A 25982-nucleotide genomic window follows, 5' to 3' on the forward strand; every position below is an offset into this window, starting at 1 on the left:
CAAGCAAAAAAGAGTTCAAGACTTGTTTTCAATTCTTCTCTCCAATCTCATCTGCCCCAAACTAAGGACATACAGTCCAAGGCTACATTCGTAAATTCGTTGGATTAATCCTCCCTTCTTCCTTCTTCAGTATGATTATAATATTCATTTCACTTTTCAGTTAAGTTCATTTCTTTTAGTTTGTTGACAATTTTAGGTCCCCCATCTTACTGATACCAGTTTTACTTAACCATTTGAATTTATAGGAGATTAACATGCTTTCAAAAATTGAAACTATACCAAAAAAGTATACTCCCAGAAGTGTCATGATCTCCCATATCCCTTCCACCTAACTGTCCCTTCTACCTCTTGTAATCTATTTTACTGTATTGTTTCCTGCTTTATCAATCCTGTGTATGTGCATGTTTTACTCTCCCTTTTTTTTCCATAACAGGTAGCACTATACATGCCTTTTTACTTTTGTTTTGTGGACTATTTCCTAGAAATCATTCCGTATGTTTTGTTTATTTAACAAATCTTTTATAATTGGTCACTTACACGGTTTCCAAAATTTTGCAAATATTAATACTACAATGAATAGCCTTGACAAAATTATTTTCAAATGCCACAAGGATTATATTAGTATACGTGTTATACTAATTCTGACGTGCAGAGGTTTATGTTCGCTCTCATGTATAATGGGGGAGTGTCATAGAGGACTATTTAGTGACATGAGCAAAGAAACAAAAATCATGTTATAGTACGATGCAATTGTATGAAAACTCAAAGAGACAGTCACATGCACATAAAAGTGAACACGTGTGATTGGATTGTGGGTGATTTTAATATTTTCCATATTTCTCAAAAAAATAAAAATAAAGGACTGCCATGGTGGCTCACGCCTATAATTCTAGCACTCTGGGAGGCTGAGGCAGGTGAATTGCCTGAGCTCACGGGTTCAATATCAGCCTGAGGAAGAGCAAGCCCTCGCCAGGCATTGTGGCAGACGCCTGTAGTCTCAGGACTTGGGAGGCTGAGGCAAGGGAATCGCTTGAACACAGGAGTTTGAGGTTGCTGTGAGCTATGATGCCATATCACTCTACCAAGGGTGACAAAGTGAGACTCTGTCTCAAAAAAAAAAAAATTATATTTGTAATAAAAAAAAAAGGGATTTCTATTTCTAGCAGTAAAGCTGAGTAGGTACCCTAACATAGCCCTTTTGTTGAAAATAACAAATAATGCTGGATTAGAATAAGAAGAAATCAAAAGAATCTTTTTTTGAAATACACTGCTGGGTTGACACAGAATATTCAGAAAGCTAAAACAAAGTAAAAATGGAAATCCAGATAGCCGGGCCTTGTGGCAGGCACCTGTAGTCCCAGCTACTTGGGAGGCTAAGGCAAGAGGATCCCTTAAGCCCAAGAGTCTGAGGCTGTGGTGAGCTATCATAATACCACAGCACTCAACCCCAGGGTCAAAGAGTGAGACTCTGTCTCAAAAAAGAAAATAAGAGAAGAAAAGAAATCCAGAGAGGTAAACACTCAAATATCCTTCTTTCTGAGGGATATGCCACCCCCTACGAATTGAATTTCATTTTCATAGCCATATATCGAACTTGCAGTGGTATGGTAGAGCTTGCTAGAGAATGCTAACTGTACATGTCTTTCCCCACCTTCATGTTTTACTGACTTCGGGTTGGTAGCCTCAATTAGTCATAGTATGAAACTGCAAAATATGACAAATCATGACTTTTTCCCCCAGGACAGTTTTGACATATTTACTTGCATACCACTAACCTGACGGTTTTGGAGATAAATCCTAGATAAATTGAAGACAGAAAGTCCAATTAGACTCTTCACATAAAGGTGGGACTCTAAAGAGCTACATGCTAAGTGTAAGAGTTAAACAGAATAAGGCCTATCCCACAGAAAGAATGAGCAAGGAAATTAGACTGTTTCAAGCTGGATGCTGGGTAGAGCTAAAAATTATCTTCGCTGAAAATTTAACCACAAGCCTACCCTAATGAAAGTTTATGGATCTGAAGTTCATGTTACTTATGCAGCCCACAAAACTTTAAGTTTAAAATTTATATGAATATGTTCTCAGGTTGATAGTATCCTCAGGCTTTTGGCAGATTCAAATGTAAATATTCTCTTTGGAAATATATCTTGATCTCTGCCTCAGAAATGACCACAAATAATGAATACAAGCTAACACACGGCAAAATAAGGTAGCTTGAGTAAGCACCACTGGAAACAACAGATAGCAAAACCAGAACTACAAAAATTATTAACATTAGGTTAGGCACCAAAATAGAAAATAAGTTTAATATATTTAAAGTAATAAAAAAGAGGAGGTGGTGCCTGTGGCTCAGTGGGTAGGGTGCCGGCCCCATATACTGAAGGTGGCAGGTTTGAACCCTGCCCCAGCCAAACTGTAACAACAACAAAAAAATGATTATGGTTATGGGGGGGGAAACAGAAAGAGGGAAGGAGGGAGGGGGTGGGGCCTTGGTGTGTGTCACACTTTATGGGGGCAAAACATGATTGCAAGAGGGACTTTACCTAACAATTGCAATCAGTGTAACCTGGCTTATTGTACCCTCAATGAATCCCCAACAATAAAAAAAAAAAAAAATGACCAGGCCTTGTGGCAGGTGCCTGTAGTCCCAGCTACTTGGGAGGCTAAAGCAAGAGAATTGCCTAAGCCCAGAAGTTGGAGGTTGCTGTGAGCTGTGACGCCATGGCACTCTACCAAGGGTGATAAAGTAAAACTCTGTTTCTAAGAAAAAAAAAAAAGAAAGAAATATAAAAGATTGTAAATATGAGAAAGAAGCCAAAGTATCAAAAGAATAAGAGAAACCAATTTGAGAAAAAAATGAAAATGCAAAAATAAATATTAAAACTCAGTAGATAGGTAAAACAGAATATTAGACACTGCTGAAAACATAATTAGCAAAATCACAAGACAGAGCAGAAGAAATTACCCAGAACACAGCAAAAAAGACAATGAAAGAAAACCATATAATAAGTTAATAAATGTGGTAAAACAATTAGGGATACAGATATGATTAAGCTATAAAGAAGGGTGGCGCCTGTGGCTCAGTTAGTAGGGCGCCGGCCCCATATGCCTAAGGTGGCGGGTTCAAACCCAGCCCCGGCCAAACTGCAACAAAAACAAAAAAATAGCCGGGCATTGTGGCGGGCGCCTATAGTCCCAGCTGCTCAGGAGGCTGAGGCAAGAGAATCGCGTAAGCCCAAGAGCTGGAGGTTGCTGTGAGCTGTATGACGCCACGGCAGTCTACCAAAGGCAGTAAAGTGAGACTCTGTCTCTACAAAAAAAAAGCTATAAAGAAAAGCATGAAATAATAATCATAAAATTCAGACTCACAGTTACCTTGGGGTGGGGAGGGACGGTGGTAATGAGTGGCGCATAGAGATTCAAATATTTGTATTTCTTTAAATGGGCAGCAGGTGCACAGATATTCTCTGGTCTCCCCCCCCCCACCAATAATCTTTTCTTTTCTTGAGGTAGAGTCTTTGTTGCCTCGGTAGAGTGCGGTGGTGTCATAGCTCACAGTAACCTCAATCTCTTGGGCTCAAGTGATCCTCTTGACTCAGCCTCCAGAGTGGCTAGGACTACAAGCACGCACCACAATGCCCAGCTATTTTTAGAGATGAGGTCTCACTCTGGGTCAGGCTGGTCTTGAACCCGTAAGCTCAGGTGATCCACCCACCTCAGTCTCTTAGAGTGCTAGCATTACAGGCGTGAGCCACTATACCTGGCCATTCTCTGTGTTTCTAAGTAAAGTTTTTATTTGGGAATAATTTTACAGAATTCACACGTACCCCCTATCTAGTTGGTGCTAATGTTAATAGCTTACATTAGCATGGTACCTTTGTCCAAACTAAGAAACCAAAGGTGATGTATTACTATTAACTAAAGTCAAGACTTCATTTAGATTTTACTACTTTTTACACTAATATCCTCTTTCTATTCTGGATCCAGCCTAGGAAACCACATCATATTTTGTTGTCATATTTCTGTAGTCTCCTTCTATTAGTGACAAATTCTTAATCTTTTCTCATTTTTCATTACCCTGACAGTTTTGAGGGATACTATTAAGGTATTTCGCAAATATCCATCAGTGTGGATTTGGCTGATCATTTCTTCATGAATACAGGTTTCAAGGAAAACAATTGGAGAGGCAAAATTTCTTCTCTTCATACTAACATGACTTCTCACTGATGATATTAACCATGATCACCTGGTTAACATAGTCAATTGCCAGGTTTCTTCAATGGAAGTGAAGTTAGTATTTTTTGCTTTTCCAAATTCCATTCTTTGTATGTGACTCACTTCGAAGGGAAGTAAGACCTACCTTCTAGAGAGGGAAATATGTTATTTAAAATTCTTCTGTAACAGCCAAGTGCGATGGCTCATGCCTATAATCCTAGCACTCTGGGGAGGTCATGGCAGATGGATTGGCTGAGCTCAGGAGTTTGAAACTAGCCTGTGCAAGAGCAAGACTTTGTGTCTACTTAAAAATAGAAACATTAGTTGGGTGTAGTGGTGGGTGCCTATAGTCCCCAGCTATTCAGGAGGCTGAGACCAGAGGATCACTTGAGCCCAAAAGTTTGAGGTTGCTATAAGCTATGATGACACTACAGCACTCTACCCAGGGTGACAGAGTGACACTCTTTCTCAAAAAGGAAAAACAAAAGGCTAAACATGAGTTCATATTTATATCTCCAACTCTAATCTCTCTAGCGCTCCTCTCTTGCCTGTTTTGTTTATAACATCCCTTTCTGATAGTAAGAAACTTGGCTTCTACCATCCATCATCTTTTACTTATTTGTTCAAACTCTCTACATATACAAAAAGAATTCAGAATTGTTAATCCACCCCCATGAGAAAAAATTTACCAACTATAATAGAATACAGTGTTTCTATAGTGTTCCTTTGTCTTTAGCTTTACTTTTTCCAGACAAAACACCATTTTCCAAAGTTATATAGGTCAGATCCTTCCCCCCACCCATTCAGTGAGGTTATGCCATACACTTGTAATACAACTACTCATTTGTCACAGTCTGCACTCCGTCCTGAAACCCCCAACATTAAACAAAATTTGCATACATTAAAATTAATCCTTTTTGATGTACAGTTCTATGGTCTTTAACAAATGAGTAGAATCATGTAGCCACTACTGTAGGACCATACAGCACAGTACCATCACCCTGTTCTTTGTATGACCTTTGTAGTCAACTACTTTCCTTGCACATCATTTGTAATTTTAATATCTTAAGTGATTCATAAATCATTCTTAAATGATTAAAAATTCACAGAATAAAACCTAAAACTGTAAGGAGAGTTATTGCTTAAAAGTCAAATTGTTGGAAGAGTTACTGCTTAAAATTTATTAGCATTGAGGGCTTATAATACAGCAATATAAGCATTCTAGACAGGAGATCAAACATCTAAATTCCTTAATTACCTTTTCCATGGTATTATTCTACAACATGTAAGATTATGAGATCAACTTTGACATTTTTCATGGTACACAGATTAGGGTTCTACTCTGCATTTATAAAATATTTACCAAGAATGGAACCTATAAGCTTGGCTTATAAAAGAGGATTCAGATTGGGGAGGCGCCTGTGGCTCAAGGAGTAAGGTGCCAACCCCAAATACCAGGGGTGGAGGGTTCAAGCCTGGCCCCAGCTAAAACTGCAAAACAAAACAAAACAAAAAAAAAGGGGATTCAGATTGAATTATTAGAGAAATACTAAAAATAAAACTACAGTGTAGTAATAGAAAGCTACCTTAGAGGGTATTCAACTCACTCTATCAATTATGTGATTATCAGGTCTTAATACATAAGCTATGTATGCTAGCTGCACAGTTTCATAGGGCTGATCTTGAACTCCTGGCCTCAAGGAAGTCTGCCTTGGCCTCCCAAAGTGCTGGAATTACAAGTGTGAGCCACACGCTTGGCCTGAAAGTTTCCATCTTATTTACATTTCATAGTGTGTTAAGTCTATGCTTTTCACATGCTACAGGTTTTGAGAATCATGTCCCAAAAAGGCAGTATTATTTGCAGAAGGTGATTAACTATGTACATCTAAGCAATATAATCTATTTTGTGGTGGTATTATCCTCAGCTAAGAACTTTACGTTTTTAGCTTCTTCCCCCTGCTGGTAGTATCTGGATGGATAACTTTAAAAAATACATTCAGACAGCATCTTAAGGTTTATAGCTATTAGAGTTGATTGGAGGTAGGCAATCTGGGGATATAAGAATTAAATGAAATAGAAGCAGATTTTAAAACTCTTCTAATGGAAGCACTTGCCTCCTATAGCTCTTTTTTTTCTCCCCAAATGCAATTACAACCATTACATCATTGTAAATTACATGCTGAGGTTATCTCAGTAGGTATCTGCCAAATGTAAAACTTACAGAAGGTCTTCAATGTAATAATGATGTTTTATCATTTTAATTACAAACTCTTTAAAAAACTCCCTAAAGTGTACCAATTGGGGTGGTCTAAATTAAAAGTGTCTTGGTAGCCCAAGGGTAGCAAAAATAGATTGAACTACCAAATTTCATCATACTTATAGCAGCTGTCTTCCTGCCTCTAGGAAGCTAAGTATTTAACAAAGCAGACAGCTTGGCATTGGCATCTGATTAGCAGTGTGTGTATTGTCAGATAGAATGTGCTTGGCTCTTTTGTTCCAGGGTTTGATTGGAAATCTGGAGAGCTGAGGAATCATGTAACTTTATTCTTAAAGCTTCTAAAAGGTAAATAAACTGTGATACTTCCTCTGGTATTATACCTGAAAGACGGATTGATGCTTTTCTAGTAAAATGCTTTCCCACACTCTAAACAATTTAAAACAAAGGATTTTATTTTTTGGAAAAAATATCTCAAAGATCAAAAGAGGCCAATCCTAAATTCACATTAGGTAGATATTTTATATATCAAAAACATTTTTCCAATAGGGTGCTTTGCATATTGAGTTTTGTAATTAAAATACAGATGTTTGTAAAGTTGAAGAACGGTTATTTAAGAGTGTGTAAACACAAGATTCTATTCTTAAAAATACGAAGTCTAAATGAAGACAGGTTTTTTTTCTAACATCATGTGAAAATCTCACTGGAAAAATAAAACTGTAAGAATAATATTATTTTGATGGAAGTGCCCAAACATTAAACTGTAACAGGGTAACTCTCATTACCTTTTCTTCACAAATTTCTTCGAAAATTTATTACAAATGATTGTGCTTACTGGCAGAGTTCAAAATCAGTAGAGTCCATGCAAACAATCTATTTCAATGAGAAGTACATTCTTTTACTCTATCAAATCCATCGGAGGTAATCAGACTGGATGTTTTATTCAACAGGGCTGAAGAAAATTGTTCTACAATAGGTTAATTCAAAATGGCAGCATAGAAAATGCATCTGTCAGTGGGGATCAAATTACAGGGCAAGCTCCTCTCAATGCTTAGAAAAACAAGTCTGCAGTTCTACAGATTATGTGCCTGTGTGTGTTTAAAGGGGTGGGAAAGGAGCTAAATATCTGAGCTAACCTCCAATTAAAGTCAATCATAAAAACAGCCAATTTAATGAGTGCGGATTTCTTTGGGTAATTATAACACCAACCACTTTTTTCTCTTTTAAATCTGTAATTCTGCCTTCTTGTTATTGCTTGCTTTGTCATTAATCGCCTCAGGACCTTGATTTCCTAGCAACAGACTGCCACCAAACATTTGGCTCCTGTTCAACATTTTCTTTGTGAAAAATGGCACTGCTGTTGCTGCCTGGGCTGCTGCAGCTAGACTAACTGTGTAAGTGCTCTAATAATGTATTCCACTGGAAAAAAATTCACATGATACAGGGTGCAATGACTGAGCTCAGTTAATTACTGAGCTGGGAAGTTTATCTACAACCAAAAAGATGTGTTGGGGGAAAGGGAACTATAAAGATTGAAAAGGTGTTCCTTCCATTATCTTGCAGGTGAGAATTTACAAATAAATATTTTATTCCTTTTTGTACAAGTTCTCTATTTAAGTTTATTTAGAAAGGGGTACAAAAGCCCAATGTCCCCAAAATGTTATTTGATAAAATTCTTTCTCTACAAATAGCCCCAACAACACAAAGGATCAGAGAATAGTTTGCTGAAATTTTAAGAAGCAAAAGAATCTCTTAATTTTTAGCTGTTACTTTTCTACTTAAGGCAGAAATCATTTGTACACATAAATATGCTATGAGATAGCAAAATAAGGTGTTGATTCACAACATGAACACCAGACACTAAGAAAATAGAATGATTCACATACTGTGCTTTCATATGTTGTGCACTTAAATAAATATTTAATAACTTACAAGGAAAAAAGATGCTTATCACTATTTTGGAAATGATTCAAGTACGAATGAAGAAATCAGCTCTCATAATTGGAAACTCAGGGATCAGTAAATTTTTGCTTTTTTTTTTTACTAAGTAGATTTATCGAAATTCTCCATGCCTTAGAAATACGACTACTCCCAGTAATGATAGTTATGGAAATTAACATGGCCTGTCAGATATGGTTTGCTGATGCCTTGCTTTAGTTCTCAGAAATATGCCTTTATAAGACTGGCATGTTTCAGGATCGCTGTCAGGAAATGATGATTTAATATCCCCAAGAGAACACTAAGCATTAAGGAAGCATCTGTGAAACTAATAAGCCAGTGGACATTCTTATTTTCACCAATGTCTGCATACCATCTAATAAACTTTCTACAAAGTATAGTCCCAATTTAAGTCATCTGAGAACATGAAAATACTACATTCTACTTTAAAACATCACAACCGCCACCCTAACAGACTGAAATAAAAACAAAATTAGGGAAAATTTATAAAAGTACACTAACGATTTAAGAAAACTTTTCATTATATTCATATAGTTAAAATTTATAGAATTTCTTTATAAGACAGCAAAGGAATTAATGATATTCAAATACTTTTTAAGCATTCTATTTCTGGCTTGAGCCCATAGCACAGTGATTATGGTGCCAGCCACATACATCAAAGCTGGTTTGAAACTGGCCCAGGCTGGCTAAACAACAATGACAACTGCAACAAAAAATAGCTGGGCGTTGTGGTCCCAGCTACTTGGAAGACTAAGACAAGAGGATCACTTAAGCCCAAGAGTTGGAGGTTGCTGTGAGCTGTGACGATATGGCATTCTACCGAAGATGACATAGTGAGACTGTCTCAAAAAAATAAAAAAGAATTTTTTTCACCACTTAGTCTGATTTCTAACACTTCAGTATTTTTTTATAGAGACTAAATTGGCTCGACAGAGGCCAACAGAAATTGCTTGAGCCCAGGAGTTTGAGGTTGATGTGACCTATGATGATGCCACAGCATTCCATCCAGGGCAACGGAATGATACTTTGTCTCAAAAACAAACAAACAAACAAAAAAGCAGATACACTACAGAATACTACTCAGACATGAAAAAGAATGAAATTATGTCTTTTGCAGCAACATGGATAGAACTAGAGGTCACAGGTACAACAACTTAGAAACAGAGAGTCAAATACCTCATAAGTAAGAACTCATAAGTAGGAACTAAACAATGTGTACACATGGACACAGGGAGTAGATTGAAAGACAGTGGAGACTCAGAAGGTGGGAGGATGGGAAGGAATGAGGGATGAGAAATCGCCTGATGTACAATTAATACTCTTTGTATGAAGGTTAGACAAAAAGTCCACTAAACAATATATCCATGTAACAAAGTTGCACTGATAACTTCCAAATCTGAGAGGGGATGGAAGGGGAGGGGAGGACAGACTAAGCAAATAAATATTCAGAGTTGGCAAAGTATTAGAAATAGGGTTAAAAACTCAGATAAGGTTAAAAACCATCACTCCCAGCAATCAGTCTACCTGGAAAATGTTAGTTGACATTCATAAATAAAATAATACTTTAAAAATTTTATCTATTATGGCTTTCAGATTGATAAATATTAAAGTTATAGGGAGGAGCAAGATGGTGGCCGAGTAACAGCTTCCCTGCAACTGGGTACGGTGTATCTGGGGAGATAAGACTCCAGGCATCTCTGGCTGGTAGGATCTGCCTATAATCATCCCTTTGAGGATACAGGGAATCAGCAAGGAACTTCTGGACCCCAAGAGGAGGACAAAAACAGTGGAAAACTGGCAAGTGGTTGCGTGTCTACGATCGACCTAATACCGCCAGCAGCCGTTAGTATAAGCAGCAGTGAGACTGCAAACCGGGAAGGCCTTACCTGTGAACTATTTCGGTGTCCTTGGACTCGGCACTCAGTTGAACTGCCTTGAGGAGAGCTTGAGCAGGAGTGTGGAGAACTTTGGGCATTGTCTAGAGTCCCAGACTGAGCCGCTGAGCCAGAAGGAGCTAATAGTGTTGGCTCTGGGCCCGCAGGGAACCATTGGGAGAGAACTGCCCTGGCAAGCTCCGCCCTCAGGGTCACAGAGCAAGGATCGGGTGGGAGCTAGTAACCTAGTGACTGAGCAGATTAAAGGCGTGGACTGAGCTGCCTTACAGCCTTAACGCTCAGGGGCAGAATGAGACTGGTTTTGGCACACTGGAGCCTCAGGCTGTTGCCCTGGGTAGAGTGACGTGGTGTCACAGCTCATAGCAACATCAAACTCCTGGGCTTGGCGCCACCCAGACCTCTATAAGAGCTGTGCCACGACCCGCCACACGCGCACATGGAGCCTCTGCATCCTCTGATCAGGAACTGCGGTAGCAGCGCAACCCTGCATCCGCCCTTCTATACATCATTGCCTCCACACTGGCCCGCTTGTCTGGCCAGGGACTCTGGTAGCTGCGTGCCCTCCGGAGCCCTCCCTGCCTCTGTGCAGAGCCCTTCTCCTGGCCAGAGATTGCTGGAGACGTGGGCTCTCTGTGCCAAAGTCACTGGGCGCCAGGCACTCGCAGAACCATACGCACCAGGTCCCGCCCTGTTGCTGGATCCAGGTGTGTCACACTCCGGAGCTGCTTCCACAACCAGAACTCCCTGGCTGGGGCAGCCCCAGAGGAACTACACAGGGTCACTCCCTACAAAGATCCAGCAACAACAGAGTGATCCTGCTGGGGTCTAATCTTGGAGAGACACCTTCCCAACTCTGAGTACGGCCACAGGCAATGGCGAAAAACAATCATGAGGTGAAATCAACAGAAAAACTCTGGCAATATGAATAATCAGAGTAGATCAACTCCCCCAAGGATCAATGCGACAGACACAGCACAAGATCCCATGCACAAACAAATAGCTGAGATGTCAGAAATCGAATTCAGAATCCGGATAGCAAATAAGATCGAATTAGAATTCCAACCAGTAACCCAAAAGTTATCTCAAGAATTCAACAAATTCAAAGACCAAATGACCAAAGATTTTGACACATTGAGACAAGAAGTTGCAGCCCTCAAAGATCTGAGACACACAGTAGAATCCCTCAGTAACAGAATGGAGAAAGCAGAAGAAAGGATTTCTAACACTGAAGACAAAGCTTTCAAACGCTCCCAAACTCTCAAAGAGGAAGAGAAATGGAGGGTAAAAACAGATCACTCTCTCAGAGAGCTCTAGGATAATTTGAAGAAAACCAATATTCGTCTTATAGGGATCCCCAAAAGCGACGAAGTGGCTTCACAAGGCACAGAGTCTCTTCTCCATGAGATTATGAAGGAGAACTTCCCAGATACGCCAAGAGATTCTGAAATTCAGATAGCAGACAGTTTTAGAACTCCAGCACGACTCAATCCAAATAAGACATCCCCCAGACACATCATAATCAATTTCACTAAAGTTAATATGAAGGAGAAAATTCTGAAAGCTGCCAGACGAAAGAAAACCATCAACTACAAGGGCAAGAATATTAGAATAACTGCAGATTTCTCTGCTGAAACCTTTCAAGCTAGAAGAGAATGGTCATCGACTTTTAATCTCCTAAAATAAAATAACTTTCAACCCAGGATCCTCTACCCAGTTAAACTGAGTTTCATTTATGACGGAGAAATTAAATACTTCAATGACATTCACATGTTGAAGAAATTTGCCATAACTAAACCAGCTATCCAGGATATTCTCAGACCTATCCTCCATAAAGACCTCCATAAAGACCACAAAAGTAATCTCACCCAGAAAATTTTGATCAAATTGCAACTTCCACAGTTGCAAAAGGATTGAAAATGTCCACCGGACTTTCGAAAGGCTTATCAACCAAAATACTTAAGGATAAGGATGGATACTTCATATTTGTTAAAGGTAATACTCAATATGATGAGATTTCAATTATTAATATTTCTGCTCCCAGCCAGAACGCACTTCAATTTATAAGAGAAACTCTAACAGACATGAGCAACTTGATTTCCTCCATTGCCATAGTAGTTGGAGATTTTAACACCCCTTTAGCAGTGCTGGATAGATCCTCCAAAAAGAAGCTAAGCAAAGAAATCTTAGATTTAAACTTAACCATTCAACATCTGGACTTAACAGACATCTACAGAACATTTCATCCCAACAAAACTGAATATACATTCTTCTCATCAGCCCACGGAACATACTTCAAAATCGACCACATCCTAGCCACAAATCTAACCTCAGCAAATTTAAAAAAATAGAAAATTATTCCTTGCATCTTCTCAGACCATCATGGAATAAAAGTTGAACTCACTAACGACAGGAACCTGCATACCCATACAAAAACGTGGAAGCTAAACAACCTTATGCTGAAGGATAGATGGGTTATAGATGAGATTAAGAAGGAAATCACCAAATTTATGGAACAAAAGAACAATCAAGACACGAATTATCAGAACCTCTAGGATACTGCAAAGGCAGTCCTAAGAGGGAAATTTATGGCACTGTAAGCTGTCCTCAAGAAAACGGAAAGAGAGAAAGTTAATAACTTAATGGGACATCTCAAGAAAGTGGAGAAGGAAGAACACTCCAGCCCCAAACCCAGCAGAAGAAAAGAAATAATCAAAATCAGAGCAGAATTAAATGAAATTGAAAACAAAAGAATTATACAACAGATCAACAAATCCAAAAGTTGGTTTTTTGAAAAGGTCAATAAAATAGATAAACCTTTGGCTAACGTAACCAGAAAAAAAAGAGTAAAATCTCTAATTTCATCAATTAGAAACGGTAAAGATGAAATAACAACAGACCCCTCAGAAATTCAAAAAATCCTTAATGAATATTACAAGAAACTTTACTCTCAGAAATATGAAAATCTGAAAGAAATTGACCAATACTTGGAAGTACGTCACCAGAACATAGTGGAAATGTTGAACAGGCCTATATCAAGTTCTGAAATAGCATCAACTATACAAAATCTCCCTAAAAGAAAAGCCCAGGACCAGATGGCTTTACGTCAGAATTCTACCAAACCTTTAAAGAAGAACTAGTACCTATATTACTAAACCTCTTCTAAAATATACAAAAAGAAGGAATATTACCCAACACATTCTATGAAGCAAACATCACCTTGATCCCCAAACCAGGGAAAGACCCAACAAGAAAAGAAAATTATAGACCAATATCACTAACGAATATTGATGCTAAAACACTCAATAAGATCCTAACAAACAGAATCCAACAACACATCAAAAAAATTATACACCACGAACAAGTGGGATTTATCCAGGGTCTCAAGGCCGGTTCAATATACATAAATCTATAAATGTAATTCAGCACATAAACAAACAAAAAATAAGGACCATATGATTATTTCAATTGATGCAGAAAAAGCTTTTGATAATATCCAGCATCCCTTCATGATGAGAACACTTAAGAAGATTGGTATAGAAGGGACATTTCTTAAACTAACAGAGGCCATCTACAGCAAACCCACAGTCAATATTGTATTGAATGGAGGTAAATTGAAATCATTTCCACCAGGCAGGTTGCCCATTGTCTCCATTGCTCTTTAACATTGTAATGGAAGTTTTAGCCATTGCAATTAGGGAAGAAAAGGTGATCAAGGGTATCCACATAGGGTCAGAAGAGATCAAACTTTCACTCTTCGTAGATGATATAATCGTATATCTGGAAAACACTAGGGACTCTACTACAAAACTTTTAAAAGTGACCAAGGAATACAGCAATGTCTCAGGCTACAAAATCAACACCCATAAATCTGTAGTCTTTATATGTACCAACAATATCTAAGCCGAAAAAACAGTCAAGGACTCTATTCCTTTCACAGTAGTACCAAAGAAGATGAAATATTTGGGAGTACACCTAACAAAGGATGTGAAAGATCTCTACAAAGAGAACTATGAAACTTTAAGAAGAGAAATAGCTGAATATATCAACAAATGGAAAAACACACCATGCTCATGACTGGGAAGAATCAACATTGTTAAAATGTCTATACTACCCAAAGCAATATATAATTTTAATGCGATTCCTATTAAAGCTCCATTGTCATATTTTAAAGATCTTGAAAAAATAATACTTCATTTTATATATGGAATCAGAAAAAACCTCAAATAGCCAAAACATTACTCAGCAATAAAAACACAGCAGGAGGAATCACGCTACCAGACCTGAGACTGTACTATATATTGATAGTGATCAAAATAGCATGGTATTGGCACAAAAACAGAGAAGTAGATGTCTGGAACAGAATAGAGAACCAAGAGATGAATCCAGCTCCTTAGCATTATTTGACCTTTGAGAAGCCATTTAAAAACATTCAGTGGGGAAAAGATTCCCTATTTAACAAATGGTGCTGGGTGACCTGGCTGGCAACCTGTAGAAGATTGAAACTGGACCCACACCTTTCACCATTAACTAAGATAAGACTCGCACTGGATAAAAGATTTAAACTTAAGACATGAAACTATAAAAATACTTGAAGAAAGTGCAGGGAAAACTCTTGACGGAATCGGCCTGGGTGAATATTTTATGAGGAGGACTCCCCAGGCAATTGAAGCAGTATCAAAAATACACTACTGGGACCTGATCAAACTAAAAAGCTTCTGCACAGCCAAGAACATGGTAAGTAAAGCAAGCAGACAGCCCTCAGAATGGGAGAAAATATTTGCAGGTTATACCTCCAATAAAGGTCTAATAACCAGAATCCACAGAGAACTCAAATGTATTAGCAAGACGTGACCCCATCTCAGGGTGGCAAAGGGAATTGGAGAGAAACTTCTCTAAAGAAGACAGATGCACAATCTACAAACACATGAAAAAAAGCTCATCATCCTTAATCATCAGAGAAATGCAAATCAAAACTACTTTGAGATATCACCTAACACTAGTAAGAGTAGCCCACATAACAAAATCCCAAAACCAGAGATGTTGGCGCGGATGTGGAGAAAAGGGCACACTTCTACACTGCTGGTGGGAATGCCCACTAATACGTTCCTTATGGAAGGATGTGTGGAGAATACTTAGAGACCTAAAAATAGACCTGCCATTCGATCCTATAATTCCTTTACTAGGTTTATACCCGGAAGACCAAAAATCACAATATAACAAAGACATCTGTACCAGAATGTTTATTGCAGCCCAATTCATAATTGCTAAGTCATGGAAGAAGCCCCATGAATGGACTAGCAAATTGTGGTACATGTATACCATGGAATATTATGCAACCTTAAAGAAAGATGGAGACTTTACCTCTTTCATGTTTACATGGATGGAGGTGGAAGATATTCTTGTTAGCAAAGTATTTCAGGAATGGAAGAAAAAGTATCCAATGTACTCAGCCCTACTATGAAGCTAATTTATAGCTTTCATATGAAGGCTATAACCCAACTATAGCACAAGACTATGAGGAAAGGGCCAAGGATGGGGAAGGGAGGGGGGAGGTTACGGTGGAGGGAGGGTAATTGGTGGGGCCACACCTACGGTGCATCTCAGAATAGGTACAGGTGAAACTTACTAAAGGCAGAATACAAATGTCTACACACAATAACTAAGAAAATGCCATGAAGGCTATGTTGAACAGTTTGATGAGAATATTTCAGATTGTATATGAAACCAGCACATTGTACTCCTTGATTGCACTAATGTACACAGCTATGATTTAACAATAAAAAAATAAAGTTATAGGGAGCTACAGATCTATGAAAAAATTATTTTTATTATTTTTTTGAGATAGCATCTCAGTTTGTCACTCTTGGTAGAGTGTCATGGTGTCACAGCTCACAGCAACCTCAAACTCTTGGGCTCAAGTTATTCTCTTGCCTCAGCCTCCCAAGTGGCTGGGACCACAGGAACTCGCCACAATGCTGGCTATTTTTAGACATAGGGTCTTTCTCTTGCTCATGCTGGTGTCTAACTCCTGATCTCAAGAATCCACCCACCACGGCCTCCCAAAATGCTAGGATTACAGGTGTGAGGCATCATGCCTGGCCTTATTATTATTGTTATTGTTATTATTATTATTTTGAGACAGAGACTTAAGTTGTTGCCCTGGGTAGAGTGAAGTGGCTTCATAGCTCACAGCGACCTCCAACTCTTGGGCTCAAACGATCCTCTTGCCCCAGTTTTCATATATATATATATACACACACACACACACACACACACACACATATATATATATATACGTTTTTTTTTTAGTAGAGACAGGGTCTTGCTCTTGCTTAGTGTGGTCTTGAACTAGTGAGCTCAAGCTATCCACCCGCCTCAGCCTCACAAAGTGCTAAGATTACAGGCATGAGCCACTGCACCTGGCCCTATTATTATTATTATTTTTGACACAGCGTCCTTGCTCTGTCTCATGGTCTAAAATACCTACATCATAGCTCATGGCAACATGAAACTCCTGGGCTCGAGTAATCCTTCTGCTTCACTCTGCCAAGTAGCTGGGTCTACAGGTTCAGGCCACCAAGCCTAGCTAATTTTTATGTGTTTCTTTAGAGTTGGTTCTTTTGCTCAATCTGGTCTCGAACTACTGACCTCAAGCAATCTTCCCACCTTGGCCTTTCAAAGTGCTAGGATTGTAAGCATGAGCCACCATCCCAGCCAAAAAATTTATTTTTCAGAGATAAATAATGGAACAAATGGTGCTTATAGATTATATGTATAGTGTTCTGGAAAAGATAAACTGAAAAATGTGGGGTGGGTTATTCTACATTTAATATTTGATTATTATTGTTTTTATCATGTCCTCTAAACAATAATAATATAAGATGTTTTTAAATTACTTATGGAATTAAGACAGAAATAACCACTTAGAAAAATGAGTACTAAAAATAATTAGGACAGTCAGGGTTGGGCAGAAATTAGATGTCTGAGTGGCCAAGTGTGGTGGCCCATAGCTCTAATCATAGCACTCTGGAAGGCTGAAGTGGGAGGATAGTTTGAGGTCAGGAGTTTGAGACCACTCTGAGCAAAAACGAGACCCTGCCTCTACTGGAACTAGTCAGGCATGGTAGCTTGTGCCTATAGTCCCAGCTACCTGGTGGTGGAGAGGACGATAGAGTCAAATGTAGGAACCCCACCCAAATAGAACGGACCACCTAAATGGATCAACCCTCACCCCACAGATGTCCTAGCCTAGAAAGGTGAATGGATGTATCCCCTACCCTTCTAAGGGATGTCCCATCTAAGAAAGGTGAATGGGCCGACTCCCCCACCTTCCGATCTTTAAAACCCCACTCCACCATTACCAACCCGCTGACTTCTGTACAATATTTCTTCTCCTGGTGATGTGAATATTCTAAAATTAGATTTGGTAGAAGAACACTGTAAATACACTAACCACCAAAGAATTGCATACTTTAAAATGACTGAGTATAATGCTATGTAAATACCCCAACAAAGCTGTTTAAGAATAATTACTATGCACAGGAAAAGCAGGACAATATAACCATTAATGAGAAGGATAAACACTCAAAACTACCCCAGAATTGGTACATATGTTAACATTACAAGAAAACGTCATTTAAAGTTACCTTAACTATATTTCACATGTGGCAAAAGTAGAACCAAGGAAGAAATAAAAGATCCAAATCAATAGTCTAAATATAAAAACAACAATTATAACAATTCAGATATCACAGAAGAAAATATTGGTGAGCTAGAAGGCATAGCAAAGAAAGCATGCAAAAAGAAAAACGGACAAAAAAATGAATTAAGGCAGAAGAAAAGAAAAGAAAAAAGAAAGAAAAGAAAAGAAGTTCAGTGAGCTATGAGAAAATGTCAAGGGCCTAAAGGGGTCAGAAAACAAATGTAAAGAAATAATGACTGAAATCATTCCAAACACAATAAAAACTATAAAATCACAGCTCTAAAACGTTAAAGAAAACCAAGGCACAAGAAGAAGAAACCACTAAGGTATAACATAATCAAATTGATAAAAAGCAATAATAAAGAGGAAACCTTAAGAGCGGCAAGAGTTGGGACATGGGGAGTGTCAAATATAGAGGAACACAAATGAGGATGTCGGATTTCTTATTAAGAATAAGCAAACAAGAACACAATAGGGCAGTATCTTTAATGTACTGAAAACATTGTCAAGCAGGAACTACATATCTGGAAAAAATGTCTTGCAAAAAGAAAGGTGAAATAAAGATGTTTTCCAACATAAAAAAGCAGAAAGAAGTGATTACCAAGAGATCCATGCCCTTTAGGCAGAAGGAGAAAGGTGCCACATGGCAACTTGATTCTAAAACAAAAGGAATGAAGAGCACCAGAAATGGTGATGACATGGGTAAATAGGCACATACATGTTTTTTTCTTAATATTTAAACCTCTTTTAAAGGTATTTGACTATTTAAGAAAAAATACAAATCACAGCAATGTTATTATGGGTATATATGCAAGTAAAATATGTGTGGTATATTATGTGAATTCCATAGTAACAAAGCTGCTAAATAATTAAAAAGCAAGATTCCTACAAAAATAAAAGAAATTAAAAAAATTAGCCAGGCATGAGGGTGTGTATCTATAGTTCTAGTTACTAGGGAGGCTGAGTCAGGAGAACTGCTTGAGGCCAAGAGTTTGAGACCAGCTGGGCAACACACAGTGGGACTCCATCTCTACACAAAGCATAAACAGTAGCCAAGCATGGTGGTACGTGCTTGTAGTCCCAGCTTCTTGGGAGGCTGAAGCAAGAGGAATGCTTGAGCCCAGGAGTTAGAGCTGCAGGCTTGTCACAGCTTACTAATACAGCTTAAAAAAGAAAATAATTTAGAAAAATTAATGGCACCAATTTCCTAATCCTTATAGTCCTTTCCAAAACATATCATACAGTCTTAGAGCTCTAATTTCAGAACAATTATTTGAGTAAGAAGAAACAGATACCATGTATTTTATACAACCCAATCTAAATAGTAGCTAGTGACCATAACTAGTATTCCCTAATTACTACTAACAAGGAATCTGAGAATTTGGTTTAAACATAGAAAAACTGAGTTTACATTGTATAAATGGGACATTTCCTATAAAAGGTAAGAAAACAAACTAATAAGATTTCAACATGTTATTTAAACCAAGAGAGGATCCTGGTATATTTATATTCAATTTCAGCTTTCTGTCAGGAAGCTTTATGATATAAACTCAATCACTACATTAAATAGTGGAAAAAACGATAAAGGTTTTTAATTTTCTTAATGCTCATTACTATTTCTAGTTCATGAAATAGTGGGAAGAGGTAAAGCTGACGATGTAGACCTAATTTATTTTATGTAATACAGACAGATGTCTTAATTACAGAAATTTGTTAAATAAACTAAGTTTCTTAGATCAAGAGCTTTTCAGAATTAAAGAGCGCCCAATATTTTATCTAGTTAAATCTCATTAACATATGACAATAATTTAAGGGGACCGCAGTCCCAACAGAATCTGGAAGTATGGTACAGCCCAACTACTTTGAAGTTTGCTAAGAAAAGACATCTCATTTCTGAATGCTCTGAACTCAAATGGAATTTAATAAGATTTTAAAAACCTGCAGAATGTCTTTGTGCAAATAACATTACATTTCAAAAGAGTTTACATATTTTAATGAATAAGAATTATGCCTTTAGTTACTAGCCAAATAAACATTTGTTGAGTGCTGACAAAGAATGTAGAGGATCCCAGGTATCCAATATGAGAATACTACTTTCAGAACTATTTTGAAATAAGCCAAGCTATGAGCAGACAATAAATTTACCTGACAATATGAAAAAGCATTCTTTTCATGAAATTGCTGAAACAGAAGCTATAAACTGGCATCCATTTGACATTCATTTTGGCTGAATATATCATCTACATCTCAAAATAATCTCCTTTTCCTTAGTAATGTGATTAACACTGATTATGCCTTATATAAAACTGTACTTTAGTATAAATACTATTATAAAAACTCCATTCACCCCAATTGCCTAGATGTGTAACATACTACATAATTATTAAAACTATGAGTTGTTTGCAAGTTGGGTCTATAATTGTATAAAAATTCCATTCACCCAAAGTTGGCTAGATACGTTATACTGTCTAACCATTAAAATGATGAGTTGCTTGTAAGTTGGCTCATAATTCAGGATTGAACTACTGAATACTGAAATATACAGAACTGTAGTTGTCAGGTTAAACATACTTTTTTCATCAGAATATATTGTCATATTTCATAGTCAATGAAAATAATATACATAAGGCATGCCAAACTTCAAACTATGTGCTGCTCTTTGAAAATCAGACTCTCAAACATGAAATGGTTTGAAATAGTACATAAATCCCTCCAAAGGAATCACATTACAAAAATACACTTCTAAGACTTGAAAATTAAGACACAAATGAAAGCATTTTGAGAAAATGGAAATAATAAATAGGGGAAAAATCCTTAATTCTTGAAATGTTTTTCTCACATACTGGCAGTAGAGATGGCATCACTTTCCTTCTATGTATAATCTTGTCAATATAAGCATACATTTGACAGTTATGAAGGAGCGGGATTTGGTATAGAGAGGAATCAATAACAACATTGTACAGTATACAGAAAAACAAGCTGTAGGAGAGGCTAACATTAGACTGAAAGAAATAATTATATTTTCAATAAATACGTTCCTACTGGATAATCAATTTTTACACATCTTACCAGCTGTTTCACACAGCTCAGGCAGCAGCTGTTGTACCCAAACCATATATTATATGCATATGAGATGCTTTTAATTTTTCAGGAGCATCTATTTATTTGTGAGCAGCCACATTTAACACAATTAAATAAAAACAAGGTGATTAATTCAGTAAGTATTTAGTAGAGTTCTATTTTAGAAATAAATTCTTAACCAATTATTTTTATGTCAGAAGACTTTATACTTCAAATTACATGCTGCCCTTATTCCCAGATTTAAGAGGTTTGTCACGATCAATGTTTTTGAAATATTAAATTAAAAGGTGTCATGGTAATTACTATGGCATAAATAGCAATTAAGATTTTTTTTGGCAAATAAGCTCAGTGAATATTAATACCCCTAATATTTGCCCACACAATGCATGTGCCATTCACAAACTAAAAATATAATGTGTATAAGTTTGTAGAATTATTTCAAAATATCTTAGGAAACTGTTTTAATACAGAATTCTGCACTCAACTGAAAAGCATCTACATATAATATATGCAAAATGGGTAGACTTGAAGGTAAATACAAATTAACTTACAAAAGAAAGACTGTACTTCTTTCTGTTTTGTACTTACAATAGTGAATCTAATGAATGCTTTAAGTTGGGTAAACAATTTTCAGAATGAGTAAAAGACAATTTTTTAAAAATGTGTATCAGCCAACAACTATTAATATAATCTACCATGTTAATATGTGTCAGAAATTTAAAGTAGGCAAATACTTACTGCTATATAACAAATTCTTGCTTTTTCTACGAACATCCAGTTTTTCTCCAAATCAAGATGTTTTTCTTTTTTATAACAATTGGCAGCAGCAAGATTAGCTACAAGGGACCTAAAACAAAGAAAAAGCAAGTAGGTTTTACTTACTATATTCAAACTTGGCATGTATTTCTACAAAGTTAATTACCAATTTTTTTTGCAAATTATTTGATTTATAACATTTTAATTTTTTTTTCTTCCCCCTTGTGGTGGTGTTAAGAGGTGGGACCTCTGGGAAGTGATTAAGATAGAAAGACTCCCATAACATTTTAATTCTTAATTCTTCAAAGCTGATGTTATTGGTTTTTAAAACAACTATAAATAATATTAATTTTGTTTTGAGAACTTTCTGAGACTTCTAGGTTGGCTTTGAGGTAAAAAGAGACATGTTAATCTTTTTTCTAAACACCACCTGGTATTTTGAGAAACTGGCATTTATGTTTCCTTTGGATACGAAAATAAAATTTACTTTGTATCTTTTAATGATTGAAAATGTAGTCAAAACAAAAGTTGGGGGGAGGGGAGGATGGATGGAGGGAGGGTAATTGGTGGGACTACACCTACGGTGCATCTTGCAAGGGTATATGTGAAATTTACTAGATGTAGAATATAAATGTCTTAACACAATAACTAAGAAAATGCCATGAAGGCTATGTTAACCAATTTGATGAAAATATTTCAAATTGTATATAAAACCAGCACATTGTACCCCATGACTGCATCAACGTACACAGCTCTGATTTAATAAAAAAAGAAAGAAAGAAAGAAAGAAAGAAAGAAAGAAAGAAAGAAAGAAAGAAAGAAAGAAAGAAAGAAAGAAAGAAAGAAAGAAAGAAAGAAAGAAAAAACAACGACAAAAAAGAACAAAAGTTACTGCATCATTATGTAAAAAGAAATCTATACAATCAGAAACTTCATTTTTTTATACTGGAAAACACCTCTATAAAAACAAGTGTTGACATACTATAATTGACTATTTAATGCTTTAAAAGCCAAGTATGGGATTAATTTCACAATGTCACACATGTATAAATGTAGACGTTGTTCACTATGAAGAATTAATTTATAAACAATTGAATTTTAAAGACCTGAATCACTTTGAATTAGTTTCTATGGCTGAAAATTCACAGGGCTGGTTGAGTTTTACAGCTGAAATCTAAGCAGGATACTACCTTTAAAATCTTCCTAACAAGTGCCACCTAGATTGTTCAATTATAGCCCAAAAATTATACTTATGAAATAATTATTTACATTGTATATGAAGCTCCTCAATTTCTACATTTTGGATATTGGCAGCAAGGGCTACTGGCCCTATTTAAAACATTTGGATAACGAATTAGATAGTGAGGGTTTCTCTCCAGTTTTTAACTTCCTGTATCATCTAAACAATATTGATCACCCTAACCATAAAAAAAATATATATATATATATATATATTTATATATATAAATATATAAATATTTATTATTGTTGAGGATTCATTGAGGGTACAGAAAACCAGGTAACAATGATTGCATTTGTTAGGTAAAATCCCTCTTATAATTGTGTCCCGCCTCCAAGAGGTATGTCACACACTGTCAGCCCCAATCCCCCTCTCTCCTTCCCTCTCTCCGCTCCCCTCTTCTGGCACACACACACCCACCCCCCACACCCACCCCCCGCCATGTACTAGGTCATCAATTGTCCTCATATCACAATTGAGTACATTGGATTCTTGCTTCTCCATTCTTGCGATGCTTTACAAAGAAGAATGTGTTTCAACCTCATCCAGGTTAATACAAAATATGTAAAGTCTCCATGTTTTCTAGAGGCTGAATAGTGTTCTATGGTATATATATATATACCACAGCTTGTTAATCCATTGGGTTGGTGGGCCTTTAGGTTGTTTCCACAGTTTGGCAATTGTAAATTGAGCTGCAATAAACAAGTCTAGTGCAAATGTCCTTCTGATAAAAGGATTTTCTTTCCTTGTGGATATATGCCAAGTAATGAGATTGCAGGATCAAATGAGAGGTCTAGTTTGCGTTCTTTGAGGATTTTTCCATACTTCCTTCCAAAAAGGTTGTATTAGTTTGCCATCTGCAGCTTTGAGACTTGATGATGTGGGTCATTCTCACTGGGGTTACATGGCATCTCAGGGTGATTTTGATTTGCATTTCTCTGATAATTAGGGACGATGAGCAATTTTTCATATATTTGTTAGCCATTCGTCTATCTTCTTTAGAGAAGGTTCTATTCATCTCTCTTGCCCATTGATAGAAGGGATCGTTCGCTTTGTTACTGTTGATTAATCTGAGTTCTCTTTAGATTCAAGTTATCAAGATTTTGTCCAATTCAAAATATGGAAACATCTTTTCCCATGCTGATGGTTGTCTATTTGCTTTGGTTGTTGTCTCCTTAGCTATACAGAAGCTTTTCAATTTATTTTATTTTGTTTTTATGAGATAGAATCTCACTATATTGCCCACAGTAGAGTGCTGTCGCGTCACAACTCACAGCAACCTGTAACGCTTGGGCTTAAGCGATTCTCTAGCCTCAGCCTCCCAAGTAGCAAGAACTACAGGTGCCCACCACAATGCCTGGCTATTTCTCTATTGTAGTTGTCATTGTTGTTTGGCAGGCAACACCAGGGTTCGAACCTACCAGCCCCAGTGCATGTGGCCGGTGCCCTAACCACTGAGCTATGGACACCGAGCCAAGCTTTTCAGTTTAATTAAGTCCCATTTCTTTACTTTTGTTGTTGTTGCAATTGCTTCTTAAGTCTTCTTCATAAAGTCTTTCCCCGGTTCGTTAACTTCAAGTGTTTTCCCCACAGTTTCTTAGAGGATTATTATTGTTTCATGCCTTAGATTAGATCTTTTATCCATCTTGAATCAATTTTAGTGAGTGGAGAAAGGTGCAGGTCTTTTATATGTGGTTATCCAGTTCTCCCAGAACTATTTATGAATTAGATAGTGAGAGTTTCTCTCCCATTTTTAACTTCCCAGATCGTCTAAACAATATTGACCACCCTAACCAAAATATTAATATATAAATTAGTTTCTGATATCTGGGAGACATATTATCATTGTGATTGTTCTTTAAAATAGCAATTTATCATACATAAGAATTTAGAAATTTTACTCTAGCCTAAGTGGTATCAGAAGCAAAATCTAAACCATTTTTCACTAATGGGAAAACTCTGTACCTGCAGATTAAAGTTTGTTTTAGGAAACTGCAGAGGGCAAAGGTCTAAACAAGTATATTTTAATGTTTAAATAACAGATGATTTTATATACACATATTGAAACCTTAAATTATAAAATTCTCTTACACATAAAAAGAATGGCTTTAGTACTCTAATTATTTTTGAAAGTTACATTTTAGTAATTCAATAACTACTGTCCATATTGATACCTAGTATGAGAATAGTGTTTGTTCCTTAATATATATCTGCTGGAGCTTAAGCAGTGAACAAAACTGAAGAGGTTAAAATGAGAGAATTGGAACAAGGCAGATGGGGAGAGAAGGTAGAAAACAAAGGATGTAAAGATGGAAAAGGAAAAGAAGATTGAGAATGAAAGAGGACAGGTTAAATATTTCTAACTATAACAAATGCAAAAGTTCTAGTAAATCCCACTTTAAAAAGTGATCTTAGGCCAGGCACAGTGGCTCATGCCTGTAATCCTGGCATTCTGGGAGGCCAATGTGCCTGGATCTCTTGGGCTCAGCAGTTTGAGATCAGCCTGATAAAGAGCATGACAATTCTCTACTAAAAACAGAAACATTAACCAGGCATTGTAGCAAGTACCTGTAGTTCCAGCTACTGGGGAGGCTGAGGTAGGAGGATCACTTGAACCTAGGAGTTTGAAGTTACTGTGAGCTAGGCTAAGACCATGGCACTCTAGCCTGGGACAAAAGAGTAAGACATGATAGCACTAAAGCACTCCAGCTTAGGCAACAGAGAAAGATCCTGACTCTAAAAATAAATAATTCAATCACACATAGTTAATCTGGGGCCAGATACAGTGGCTCATGCCTGTAGTCCTAGTAATCTGGGAGGCAGAGGCAGATGGACTGCTTGAGTTCAGGAGTTTGAGACCAGTCCAAGCAAGAGCAAGACCCCATCTCTACTAAAAATAGAAAAAACTAGCCAGGTGCT

General features: G+C 37.1%; 1 protein-coding gene across 2 annotated transcripts in view; it reads right to left on the reverse strand.

The window, feature by feature from the left end:
* ADK (adenosine kinase) overlaps nt 1-25982 on the reverse strand; it is a 599854-nt gene that overhangs the window by 322846 nt on the left and 251026 nt on the right. For both annotated transcript variants that reach the window (XM_053586052.1, XM_053586053.1), the window contains exon 6: nt 21806-21914. In XM_053586052.1, coding sequence (XP_053442027.1) covers nt 21806-21914 — 109 coding nt within the window. The remainder of the gene's footprint in view (nt 1-21805; nt 21915-25982) is intronic.

This window comes from Nycticebus coucang, chromosome 3 (assembly GCF_027406575.1).
Source record: "Nycticebus coucang isolate mNycCou1 chromosome 3, mNycCou1.pri, whole genome shotgun sequence".
Taxonomy (NCBI): domain Eukaryota; kingdom Metazoa; phylum Chordata; class Mammalia; order Primates; family Lorisidae; genus Nycticebus; species Nycticebus coucang.